This window comes from Haplochromis burtoni, unplaced genomic scaffold (assembly GCF_018398535.1).
Source record: "Haplochromis burtoni strain Fernald_Lab_line unplaced genomic scaffold, NCSU_Asbu1 Contig_402, whole genome shotgun sequence".
Classification (NCBI taxonomy): Eukaryota; Metazoa; Chordata; class Actinopteri; order Cichliformes; family Cichlidae; genus Haplochromis; species Haplochromis burtoni.
The window spans coordinates 468,675-482,311 of record NW_024582763.1 but is presented as its reverse complement, the minus strand read 5'-3'; the positions used below and the strand labels follow the sequence as shown (position 1 = coordinate 482,311).

The 13,637-nt window shown below is 43.8% G+C and overlaps 2 protein-coding genes and 1 non-coding gene across 3 annotated transcripts in view; 2 read left to right on the top strand and 1 right to left on the bottom strand.

The window, feature by feature from the left end:
* Positions 1-2,303, top strand: LOC121812015 (E3 ubiquitin-protein ligase RNF139-like; the record flags this gene model as incomplete). Its single annotated transcript, XM_042212948.1, is given in 3 exon segments — positions 1-236; positions 1,457-1,796; positions 1,799-2,303. Coding segments are annotated over 3 exon segments (1,016 nt in total), but the record flags the coding sequence as incomplete, so codon positions are not given.
* A 4,589-nt stretch (positions 2,304-6,892) lies between these two features.
* On the bottom strand, positions 6,893-6,974 carry trnal-aag. Its single transcript has one exon. It is a non-coding gene; the product is annotated as a tRNA-Leu (tRNA).
* A 506-nt stretch (positions 6,975-7,480) lies between these two features.
* Positions 7,481-13,637, top strand: part of tmem65 (transmembrane protein 65) — a 38,712-nt gene continuing 32,555 nt past the window's right edge. The window contains exon 1 of the mRNA XM_005944793.3: positions 7,481-8,101. Coding sequence (XP_005944855.1) covers positions 7,864-8,101 — 238 coding nt within the window. The 5' untranslated portion in view covers positions 7,481-7,863. The remainder of the gene's footprint in view (positions 8,102-13,637) is intronic.

Genomic DNA, 13,637 nt, shown 5'->3' with positions numbered 1-13,637 from the left:
ACATGTGCCTTCTGCTGACCGCCATCCTGCACTTCATTCACGGCATGACTGACCCCGTCCTCATGTCTCTCAGCGCTTCCCATGTCTCCTCTTTTCGGCGGCATTTCCCCGTCCTGCTGGTGTCCCTGGCGCTCTTTGTACTCCCCGTGGTGCTCAGCTACGCCCTCTGGCATCACTACGTCCTCAACACCTGGCTCTTTGCCGTCACCGCCTTCTGTGTTGAGCTCTGCCTCAAGGTGAGCGCAAACAATTTATCTTTTACTGGAATGGATGACGTCCAACGTCTCCCACCGTTTTCAGTCTGAGATTTTTGTGTGTTATGTTAGTCAAGAGATCAAGAGTAATCAAACTTGTGACTTAAATAATCAAATGTGTAACAATAATGACCTGATTGATGTGCATATAAGAGCATGATTTAGCCCTACAAAGGAGTCAGTAAGGATTCTGTTGTCTGTTTGTCAGCGTGGGATTGAGTGGAGACTGATAGTATTCTGCTTATTGAGTTTATAGTCTGTGCCTACAGTTAATTAGTATTTATGTTCAATTACACTTATGGCTTCCAGCATTTATGAAAACAAGAAATAATCAGGATTAAATGATTACTTGTCTGGATTCCTTTTCACAGTTATGCTCTCGCTTTGTGTTTTGTGCTAAATCCAACGCACCACTTTTCCTTTGCAGCACGTCTCTAAAAACCCAAACTCACTCCTCGATAGGCGAGGGGAGAGCCGAGGTGAGGGCCAGGCTTTGTCAGCAACAACAGTAAAACTGATTCAGAGAGGTGGACAAGGAACCACAGATACTGTTTGTAAATTCTTAAGTGTTGTGAGTTTGCATATAAAGTGTTTCTACTGCTTAGAGACAAATGTAACTATAAGAACATGGAACCAGGCTCCTACATTAGATATTCTGGGCATGCTCACTTGACTAAAATTAGCCTGGGGACCCGCTGAGGAATGGCGAGTTTGTGGGTGTCGAATCGAAACTGTTCTGAAGGAGAGCGGCGACACATTTTTAGACTGTTTACTTCAAGCTTAGGGTCCAAAAACATTCCAGCTGTCACCAGAGGTCAGCTTCAGCTCCGTGTCACAGAGGATGTGTGGCTGTTGCATTTTTACGTTTGTGAATGTTCATTATTCAGGGAGTAAACTTTAAGGAACAACAATTTAAGTAAAGATGTACAAACTTCAACTAAAACATGAATTGTGAGTTCAGGCGATCAACAGCATGCAGGATATTTTTGTTCTTTCTCAAATTAACTTGGAGCATGCAGTGAAGCATGAACACACACACACACACACACACACACACACACACAGAGCAGAATTTACCACAGAGAGTTTGTCAAACTTCCCGTTGGCGTGCTCGCTCCCTGTCAGGAGCTGAAACCGTTCACTCGTCTGCTTTGCTCTCTGCAGATTAAATTCAACTCACGTTTCTGTTTCCTGCTCTCCAGGTGGTTGTGTCTTTGACCGTCTACGGCCTCTTCATGGCTGACGGATTCTCCAATGTCCTGTGGGAGAAGCTGGATGACTACGTCTACTACGTGCGCTCCACGGGCAACATCATCGAGTTCCTGTTCGGCGTCATCATGTTCGGAAATGGCGCCTACACCATGATGTTCGAGACGGGCAGCAAGATCCGCGCCTGCATGATGTGCCTGCACGCTTACTTTAACATCTACTTGCAGGCCAAGAACGGCTGGAAAACGTTCATCAACCGCCGCACTGCCGTCAAGAAGATCAACTCCCTGCCGGAGGTGCGCGGTGACCAGCTGAGGAACATCGAGGACGTGTGCGCATCTGTTATCAGGAGTTCGCCACCTCAGCCCGCCTCACGCCCTGCCACCACTACTTCCATGCACTGTGCCTGAGGAAGTGGCTCTACATCCAGGACACGTGCCCCATGTGCCACCAGAGAGTTTACGTTGAGGAGGAGAGTAGAGATAGAGCCGCCTTTTCCAATAACAACGGGGGCTACGCTCCGCAGCAGGATGCCGCCCCTGCGGGCCCACCGGCACCGGGGGATAATCAGCGAGGACAGCCGGCTGCAGAGCTGCAGGCCAACGGAGTGGCAGTTGGCGCGCAGGCCGCAGGAGGAGCGGCGGCGCTGGACCACGATCTGCTGGAGGACAATGACAGTATAGAGTATGACGAAGACGAGTGGGGGACTCAGAACGGCAGCGCGCTGATAGAAGAAGACTATATCAATGATGACACAGACTCCACAGAGGACTGACGACAGAAGAGCTATAGATAAATAAAGATATATCTTTATTATATTTAAGTTATGAAATGATAAAAGACATCTTAAGCATCTTAATTTGCTCTTGAAAAATGTCAGGGATGTCTTTCTTGTTAGTTTCTTTACGTTTTTGAGTTTTACTCTACAAGGGCTCGTGGAAAGAGTAACTGCTGCTCTAGTTCTGTGTGTGTGTGTGTGTGTGTGTGTGTGTGTGTGTGTGTGTGTTGTGTGTGTTTGTGTGTATGTGTGTGTGTGTGTGTGCGGTGGGTGTGTGTGTGTGTGTGTGTGTGTGTGTGTGTGTGTGTGTGGGTGTGTGTGTGTGCGTGCGTGTTGAGCGTGTATGACAGACCAAAAAACTCCCAACTACTCTTTTTATTCGACAGTATCTCCGGAGTATCGAGATCCTGATAGAAATCTTGCTATGTGGGCACAGCTGACTTTGCACCGTTTATTCCCTGATGCCAATCAGAACGTTTATAATAAAAATAAATCTGAGACTATCTGCAGCAGCAGATTCTGCCTTGTTGGAGATGGTGGTAGAAGTGTTTTGTTCTAAATGGAGAAAAGAAACAAAGCTGCACATTATTTTCTTTCTTTAGACTTTGTCACTTATGAGCATTAAAAACTTATCTGGTTTGAAATTTAGCTGAGCTCCTCCTTCGGGATCCTTGTTTTGTGCACCTCTAGAAAGCTTTCAGATTGTCTCTGTTTTTTGTTTTTCATTGCGATCTGGTCTCTCCTGTTCTGACCACTCTGGGTTGCCTGTTGCTTTTCCTCCAGTTTGTCAAAACCATGACTTAAATTTCATTTTGAGGAAGGGAGGGGAGAGCTGAGCTGGAGGCTTTTAGATTTACCAGTCCATGATGCTACAACCCTCACCCTGTGGCCATGACCAAAACAGGAAGATCAAGAATACACGTGCCTCTCTTACATTTGTAGTGGGTAGGCTGGCTGGGCTTAGCCTTACGTGTGATTCATGTATTCTGTTGGCAGCAGAAGCAGTCACAGATAGGAGGAAATGGCAGTGCTGAGCAGCCAGTCCCTGTCATTGTGAGCTGCGTTGATGCATTTCTAGGGAGGTGCATGTCAGGTTATGGCACAGGGTCTCAAAACCTTTTGCAGTTACAACTTAGATTAAATACAGATGCATGCGCTTCACTTAAGATAAGAAGCTCAGAGTAAAGCCGCTGCTCGTTCATCTCAGGCTGAGGCAGCTGAGGTGGTTCAGGCGTCTGGTCAGAATGCCTCCTGGACTCCTCCCTTCAGAGGTTTTTCAGACACGCCCAGGTACGAGGACCCGTTACAGCAGACCTATAAACAGAATTGTAAAGTGTTTCTGGTGAGGAGGATGTCTGCTTAGCCGGCTCCTACCACAACCCTCCTTCAGATAACGGTTGGACTGATGTCATGGAAAAGGTTACAGGGAGGCTAATCTGGCTAGTAGGGTGGGCGGTGGATGATGATGTTTTAGTGAAGGTGGTTTGTGCCACGGACTCACGGCATTACAGGAGAGCTTTGCATAGACAGGCGGTTTGACCTTGGTGGACAAATCCACCACCAGCACCGATCAGTAGTCCAAAGCAATGAGGCTACTGGATCTGATGTGCTGCTTCAGAGACCTCATCCACACTGATGATTCTTAGTGTGAAAGTTGTCTGTTTGAAAATGGAGTTTTCTCTCTGCACTAGTTAAATGTTCGTGGTTAAACTAGAGAAACTGTAAAAGGTCTGAAAGTACAAACCATGCTGAGTGGATCAGAGGTGCACGGGGGGCTTAAGTGGGGAGCCTGGTGAAATTTAAGTTATGGTGGGAGTCTCTGAACATAAATGCACTTAATATGCAGCCCTGGTGTGTGTGTGTGTGTGCGTGTGTGTGCGTGTGTGTAAAGGTGTGTGTGTGTGTGTGTGTAAAGGTGAGCGTGGTCGTGTGTGTGTGTGTGTGTGTGTGTGCGTGTGTGTAAAGGTGAGCGTGGTCGTTTGTGTGCCTGCCGACTTGTAATGTGATAAGATGGTGTCTTAATAATTTGGTTCATGTTCCCTCGTGGTGTGCTGCAGGGAAAGATGCTGGAGTGTTCATTAACGACACAACTGAGGAGCGATTTCAACACATTTTGAGCTCTAGTCATTCTGCTGGATTTGAGTTTTTAGAAAAGCTGTGAGCACAAACGGTCACGACTGATTCAGCTGTTTTTATTTGAATAGACGATGGATCCCCATCAAAGTTACCATCTTTCACCTCGGTGACGTTAAATGTGTTTGATTAGTTTCCTGTGTGTTAAAATCTCCGACTTGCAGACTGATCACAGCTCAGGTTTGTGGTGAACTCGCTCAGCTTTTGTTTTTGTCCTTAAATGCAAACCGAGGATTTGTGAATGAAGCAGGAGAGCGAAGCAGTTCCCCATCAGCTCTGCACCGACCAGAGAAAACTGAGAGGTGTCTCCTTTTTTTTTTTTTGTAAAGGTGACATCCTACTGTAATCACTGATATACCTCTGTCATTACTTACTACTGGTCTCTTGTGTGACCTTGCTTAGATTTGTGTACGTTATTGTACATTTAATGAAACAAACACGTGCACACGTTTCCCCTTGACGCTACTTTCTACATCATTCTTTTAAGAAATCAGTATTGACGTTGGCTAAAAGCTTGTTTCAGACCTGGGAGCGGTTAATAAGAGTGTGAAGGTGTGGTGGAAAGCACATCTGAAGAGCTAGAGTCCAAAAATGTATTTGGTGAAATGATTGCTATGTTCAGTAACGGTCATAAAAATATAGGAGGTGCCAGTTGTTTTGCATTTCTTAAGGGAAAAATTTAAAAGAGTTGGGTGGAATTTCTGTTCCCACACTGGTGGTTTTATCATTCACTAAATGCACATTTTCTTTCTAATCACTGGTACAGATTCCTTGTTGTGTCCGAGCTACGAGGACGGCACTTTTTTAAAGGCTAAAGCTGTGTTAGCAGCCACAGGCTGCAAGGCTGGAAGAAAGAAACTGGAAAAGATCCAGACGTGCAACCTCTGAAGGCAGTGTGCGATCATGTTGTTAAAATTTTTTTTTTAAAATAAGAAAATGTTTTTATTTTCCTGAGGTTTATACCTGCTGATCTAAAAAATTTAAACTACTGGTCCAAAACGAAGCCCCAGCTGAGTCAGCTCCCTCAGCGACTACAGAGATCTTTAATGTGAAACTGTATTAAAACTGGCTTTCAAGCACAACTCCACGAGTATTATGATGTGTAGACTTCCACAGCCCAAACGTTTTGAAGGCTTTGACTACAAACTTGTGCTCTGTGCTGTTTTAAAAAAAAAAAAAAAAAAGCTGCAAGGAATCCATTTAATTCTTGCTCGATAAGAGGATATGACATATGAGGAAGTGTTGGGTCTAATTTGATTGGAAAGCTGTGCTTTTTGTTTCAGTAATGAAGGACTTTGATTATTAGTTTGATTGTTCTGAAAGCTTTTTAAAAGGTGGAAGCTGTTCATTTTGCCTTTCGTTTTAAAAAAGAGATTTATGTAAATAAAATCATCTTTGATATTGCATCTGGACTGATGACTTCTTCATAAACACAGTAGAGCATAATCTAATTTTTTTATTATTATTATTATATTTTTATTGAAAGAAGGACTTGTTACAATAAAGTGCATTGATATTATTTAGTCGGAAAAAAAAGACTTTTTCTTAGTCCTTTTGTTTTACATTCAGGTAACAAAAAGTGATCTCGGTGCTTGACAGTGTTTACATAATCCAGCATGTTTAACTTTTTTACATAAAGTACATTAGGTACAAATTATGAAGTTGAGGGTCAACCTGACATTGTACAATACATGGGAGATACACCGATTCAGAGCTGGTCTTACCTAAATTCAGGGTGGATGGGGGACACAAAGCTAATCCATTTATTCCATATTTTGTAGAATTTGTCTTTTGGAATTTTTAAAAAGAATGTCGACTTTTCCATTTTAAATATTTCAAAAACCACCTTAAACCAATCAAGTGTTGGTGGAGTTGGATTTGACACTTCCTGGTTATTAATTTTTTGCTGGCTGCTAATACCTCTTGTAAGAGCTTTGTGTCCCCTCCCCGGACCGAGCCAGCAACCAGGCCCAAGTACAAATTTACAAATTTAATATCAAATTTTATCTTAAAGACCTCACACAGAGTCTCATGAATTCCCAGCCAGTAATTATTTAAGTTAGGGCAGTCCCAAAAGATATGGGAATGATGTGCCTCTTCTGATCCACATCTTCTCCAGCATTCTGCTGTCCCATTTTTATATTTAGTTTGATGAGGGCTTTAGAAAAATCTAATAATGATTTCAGATCTTGCTGCAGATTCTCGATTGGATTTGGACACCAGACAGAACCCGGAGTCTTGCCTACGTCGCCTAATAGAGCATAACTTCATTAAATGAAGGACTGTAAAAGTTTAGGTGCAGAGGAGTGTGCCCATTTTAGTGTGTAGAAATGCAGTCGAGTCATTGGACCACAAGGTGGTGCTGTTATACTATTTGTCCCGAAAACGTTTTTCTTGCACAAAACACGAGTGTGAGACCACGCAGGTTGGTGGGGTCACAATATGCACCACGAACGTTCCCACCAGTGGATAACGTTTTTGTTTCCACTCACTGAGCAGCCACCCCAAAAATTATTCTTGGCAGCGGTGGGATTCGAACCCACGCCCCCGAAGAGACTGGAGCCTTAATCCAGCGCCTTAGACCGCTCGGCCACGCTACCGATGTGCACACGCAAACACGAGCCCCATCTGAACTGACAGGCCGATGAACCGAAGTATTTATAGATGACTTTGAGGTGAGGTGGTGAGGAACTGGTTTCGTTTTATTATTGTTTTATATGCAATATACTAAGAAATCTATTATATGACGCTGTATTATTTCTGATAAAGCTACGCGTCGTCATATAACTAAGTAAGATTCGCTCCAGCAGCAACATGGAAGTTATTCATGGTTCAATAATTCGTCTACTTTCAGCTGCTTTAGGACATCATCTAGGTGGCCCTCCTCTTGTGGCCACCACCTCCAAACCCTGCATCATACACGTCTTACTGTCATCCTGTAAACATCCTCTCCAGGTCGTTTGCAAACATCTCAGTCCGCAGAGACTCCTGCCTGAACAGTTTACATTGTTCGTCCGTAAAAACTACCTTCACCTGTCCGCTTCCTCGATATTTTCGCTGATAACAAACTTAGAAACACTCCTGGCTGCTGCACAAGTTTTAATATTACGACAGAAAAAAAAAGTTTTGACCGGATGCCATTATTTTATTTTGAAAGCCACCAGCGGAAGTGTAACTGCGACTGTCTTGTTCGCCTTTTAGCTTGAACTTCATGTGCCAAACTCCTGACCACCGAGTCATAAAAGATCATGAGACGGCTGCCTCGGCAGACAGCGGGGAAAGAGGACATGTACGGCCGTTTGAAATTTGACCAAAGTTTTACAGAAACTGCTCTTAAAAGCACATTTTATCACCATTAAACACGAGCGAGCGACAAGGACCGACGGACGGCCAACTTCTCCCCGAGAGACGTGAAAGCGAAGCGAAGAAGGACCCTTCAGAGAAGTACTTTGTGTCTTAAAGACTGGAGGAGTCGCTCTTTTTGGCACCATGTTAAGGATTTGCCTGCAGAGAGCTTTCCGCCCGGCTCTCCGTAAGTTACCGAAGGCGGCGGGGACTGCGCGACACGCTCCGAGCTGCTGGATGGGAACACACGGGAGAAACGAGCCCCTGGAGCCCCTCAACTCCCCCACCAGGGCCAAAGAGTTTATTTACCGCCTTCACCCCAAGGAGAGGACGTGTTTACTACAGGAGCTGCAGATCTTCGAGTCCAAAGCACTCGCACAAGGTAAAGCAACGAGCAGTGTGGGTTAAACGTGGCACATTGAATGAGAGGTCACAGGTTGTCGGTGCAGGCGAGCCCACATTTCCCTCCTGCAGTGTAGACCAGCAATGATATACTTCTGTACCTCCCCAGGGTCAAACCCAGGTGTAGAACACTGTTGGGTGTTCGGTCAGGGGCCGATTGATTTCACGATGGGCGGGCTCTTCTATGTTTGAACGCTCCTGGTCATTGGGTGGAGTCTTTGACAGCTTACCCTTAAAGGCACACGCGGACTCACTGTTTCAATACAGTTGAATACACCAGGTGTTGCTAATTAGACGCCTAATTGACGTTTAAAGGCGTCATTAGAAAGAAAACAGTAGTAGTGACACCAGTTGGTCGCTGTGGGAAGTGCAGCAGTGTGCCAGCATCCATAGCTACTGAACCCTGCTGGGATTTGATGGTTTAAAGGTGGTTAAGACTTGAGACCGTTACATGTACACGTTGCATGTCATTGTGGCAGTTTGAATCTGTGACTGACATCATCAGGGTGTGACGAGACCTGCCAGCTCTGTCCCAGTCTGGGTCAACTGTTTGAGGCAGATAAAAACTGTCATTTCAGGTCTTCAGCTCCAGCCACTCAGTCATTTCTGACTGAAATACTGTAAACAGCCTCATTACCAGCCCCCTCTGTGAGCTCTGCAGTCAGCCTCGCTCATACTTCTCCATCCAGGATCTCAGCCAGGCTTTCTGCCTCTTCAGCACAAATGGCTTTACATATAAACAATGCGAGCTGCTGGTTGTCTTCCCTGTTTGTTTTGGTACAAAGACATGTTCTGTCTTTCAGTGTGTTGTCTGGTGCATTGGCTCAGTCACACAGCATATTTTCTTTGTCGCCTGCCAGACTGCAGGTTGCTGGAAATCTCCTCACTGGCTGGTCTGTCCAGGCTTTGTAGCCACCTTAAGCTTGAAGACGAGCTGGTTTGGGTGCTCGAGCCAGATGTTGACTGTGTTGATCCAGCACAGAAAGTGGGATTATATCCAAGTCTGAATTATAAGGAATAAAATCTTTTAAAGACTTTGTAGCCCTGATATTTAAATTTTACCAAAGCCCAATAACAGAGGTTTTTTGTGTGGTTTTATTTCTGTTTTACGATGATATGAAAGTGTTTTCTATTTTATATTCTCCAGATTAAAAAAAACGAACCACTGTAAAGTAGGGCTGCCACGATTAGTCGACTAGTCACGATTATGTCGACTATTAAAATCGTCGACGACTAATTTAATAGTCGACGCATCGTTTGAAGCTTTGTAAGATCACAAAGGACGCAGGAATAAGTAGCAGGATTAAAGAGTGTAATAACGGACTGAAACAGAAGATGGCAGCACTGCATGTACAAGGATGCCAGCTGCCTTTAAACCCCGAAGAAGAAGAAGAAGCTGTGTCCCAGAATTCATAGCGCAGCTGTCAACAATGGCGGCAGCTAGTTAGTTTTAATATTACTCTTATTATTCTTTCTGGGTCACAAAATAAACGTTTAACATATTTTCAGGGGAGAATGTAGCTGTGTAAACCTCAAATATCTGCTCAGTTTATCAAGACACCGCATATTTTCAAAAGCGCTCCGACGTTTTCGGAGACGTCTGTTACCCACTAGCTCGTTAGCTAGGCGGGGGCAAGGCTAACTAGAGCCGTGAGAACACCGGACTCCCGGCAAATCGTTTTCAAACCCACCGCAGTCTTTCGCTACTCAGGTTAAATATATATGAGTCACTTAGATAACTTAAAAATGTTATTGTTTGGCTTTCTTTAGTATTTTATTTGTTCCTGAGTAAATCGGTTTGGCTGAGATTAAAGTTATAGTTTTTGCACAGCTAAAACTGTCAAGCAGACAGCTGATTATCAGAAGTGTGAGATGCTGGAGAATATACTCCGGTGTCCTGTTATATTTTAGATAGCAAGGAGTTTATTAAACTTCACCGAAACAATCTGCAAATTTCATTAAAAATTAATAAACTACCATCTTGTCTTTATTTTTAGTTAGCACAAACACTTCAAACTGTAAGCTAATGATAGTTATATAAGACCAGATGCTGCTGGTGCAATAAGCTGTACGTTTTACGTCCAATGGATGATGATCTGATTAGTCGACTAATCGCAAAAATAATCGGTGACTAGTCGACTATCAAAATAATCGTTTGTGGCAGCCCTACTGTAAAGCAATTTAAAGACCCACATAAATGCTTAAATAATACCAATATTGATAATAATCCAGGGAAACTGGCAGAATCTTTAAAAGAAAAAAAGATGAACATTTTTTATGATGTCGCTCTTCAGCTGTCGTGTGTTTTGGATGTTTTCCCACCAATACTGTGTGCAGAAAATGACTCGCATCTTTACAAGGACTCAGAAACGTGAAGCGCAGAGAATCAGACTTACATTAGATGGAGGATGTTACTGATCTCATTACCACACTTGGAGTAATAAGTTTAAAGGAAACTATAACATGAATATAATGTCTGTCACATCCTGTCTGCCTGTATTTTCTCTTCCTGCTGGAGAGTTGATCCCCTGCAGCTCCCGCCTGTATTAAGACTTAATGTACCTGAAGTCAAATTATTCCTCAGCAAACTGAGGACCGAAATAATAAAGTGAATTATGCTAACCTAAAACTCACTTTGATCCTTTGTATATAGCTCACACTCTTAACTTAAGCTTAAATTCCAAGCCAACTGTCTCAGAAGATCACAGCGGTGTTCAGAGTTCTCCTGTGGGTTTAACGAGACCTGTGATTGAAGGTTTGAGACATATGGGCAGGTTGTGCCATTAAATGCAAAACGCCTGCTAACTTTTACACACTGTGTGCTGCAGTCATTGTGATGGTTTGTTTACATGAATGGTGGGATGACGTGTCGTACGGTTCTGTGTAAGAAGGAAGCAGCAAAGTGCCTTTGCTTTAGTGCAGCCATGCAGATGCTTTCTGTCACAAAGAAAGTTTCCGACTGATCCCAAATGCTGTTCCCTCAGTATTTGGGATTTTTGTGTACATTTGGTTTGTATTGAGGTGCTTGGTTTATGTGTCTGCTCTTCACTAGTGTTTAGTTTTGTGGGCGTGTCCTCCAGCGTTAAAGGCAGTTGCATTCACCTGGAGATGAGCGTGCAGGTGGGGTGAGGGTTAAACGCTGTCTCTTTCATAGTTTTTGTTTGTGTGGTAGCCCAGAAGTGCATGTGATAGCGTTGTGCGTGTCATCAGTGTCTCCACGCTTCGCCCACTGTGCTTCCCCACTCATGAGTGAGGACACGTTCAGGATTTGTCAGGTGATGCTGGGTAGGGCTGTTCCTATAACGATATATATCGGATGACGATATAAAAACGTCTATCGTTTCATTTTACGCTATCGTTTGTTTCGTGGTGTCGCAAAATAAACTGTTTACGGCAATATGTTTGTATCGTTTTGATGGTGACTGCAGTGGCTGTATTAATTTCTTAAACTTCTCTCTTTCTCTTATATTTAATATAACCACACTACGGACGGACAAGCGCCTGTTTTTATGCGTTGTCCACTTGTTTATTTTCCACATAAACCTTTCACAATAAAGCTCAAGATCCTGTTGAAACTTTTCAAAATAAACTGAATCACATGAAAGATGCAGATTATTTATGGATGAGAAGCAAAAAAGAGCCGCCAGGTGCTAAAAAATAAACCTTAGACTCAAACGTTACAACAGGCTTTTCCCTGTAGCACGCCGTGTAATAAATACAAAGCCTTTTACTGAATAGTTACTGGCAAGTGAACGCCTCACTCATAAGCTTACTGTGTGTGTGTGTGTGGACGTGTCTTCCAGTGTCAGGTTGTACATTTGTTGGGTGTGGACAGCTGGGCGTGCGTGCACATGTGTGTTGTTCTGTGTTTGATTCACAGGGTATTTACTGTTTGCTTGAAAGCAAATAAAGCGTCTCCACGTGAATGAAACCAAAACCACGGTGACTCATCGGAGCACCAAAATAGTCAAATCAGCTGCCCAGTCAGGAAATGTGAGTAATCCCCTCGAGTGTCTGGAAGCACTCTGTAGAAGCCACGGGAGATACAAATATGGCATCCACTGACCAATACGGCGGACCTGCAGCACCCAGGGTGTGCTCAGTGTGTGGTTAGTGCCCCCCTCGTGGTGCGTTTACGGCCTTCCTCCATTCAACAGTACCTGTTCTCCCTCATTCTTATTCGTACAGTCAGATGATGCTGTAATGGTGAAATCCCCACTGAGAAGTAAGGCTGGGTCATATCATACGGTTCACGGTAATACCAGCATAATGTTGGGAAACAATAAGAAAATGAAATATCGCGATCGAATATGGGTAAAACACGCATGTGCAGTGCCTTTGTTTACATACGCACATGGCGGCGACGGAGAATGAGAAGAGTGAAAGCGGATCATTGAATGAAACTGATGAACCAGAACTGGTTTGTAAAAATGCTGCAACTTCAGTGGTGTGGAACTGGTTTGTCTTTCCTCGCGGAGTGATACGTACTGTGCTTCAACATAATGTTACCTTGTGTGTGTATGACCTCTTTTTAAGTTTTGTGGTTATGCTGAGGATATGTCGGCCAGTTTCCACTGGAAATGCCTTTTGGTTAAACTGTCAGCGAGGAATTTGCACTGTTACATGTTTATATAACTTTAATGCACATAAACAGCTGCTTGTTTAAGTGAAAATACATTGCTGTTTTGTTTTTGCACTAATAAAGTTGTGGAGTTGTAAAGTATTTTGTCTAGTGTCAGTTATATCGTCAGTTATATCGTTATCGCAAATTTTCATATGTATATCGTGATAAATATTTTTGGTCATATCGCCCTGCTCTACTGAGAAGACATTAAAGGAAACGGCGACGGCTTCAGACCAGCTCCCCGTCACTTTGTTGTGCAGCACGTTGCTCGTTAGTCGTGTGCACCGAGGCTGCTGTGTGGGATGATGCGCTGATTTCCTTTTTCAGGAAACTGATTTCTTTTTCTGACTGTTCGTTTTTATTTGCCCACCACTGAACGTGATTTTTTTCGATTTAGGAGAGAGAGACTGCTGTATCAGGTGTTTTATGCAGGCGTGTGTCTTCTTCCCGCGTTGCACGGGTGTGGAGAGCTTCGAAAAATTGCCAGACAATATTTGTTAGCTAAAAATCTCTCACTGATGTCAACAGGTTTCCTATTACAGAAACGCTGAACAGCAGCATGAGAAGTTAACAAATGTGTGGGCGTTAATTTGAGGGTTTCTGCTGAGCAATTTTAAACTCCTCTTGCTCTTTGGGCTGCACCAGTCTGGATGTGATCTGGTCTGACTGTCAGTATCTAAAGCAGGGATGGGGAACTCCAGGTCCAAGAGCCGGGGTCCTGCAGGTTTTAGATCTCACCCTGAGTCAACATACATGAATCAAATGATTAGTTTGTTACCAGGCCTCATGTTGAGGAGGTAATTTAGCCATTTAAATCAGCTGTGTTGGATTAGGACACATCTAAGACCTGCAGGGCACCGGGCCTCGAGGCCTGGAGTTCCCCCACCCCTGA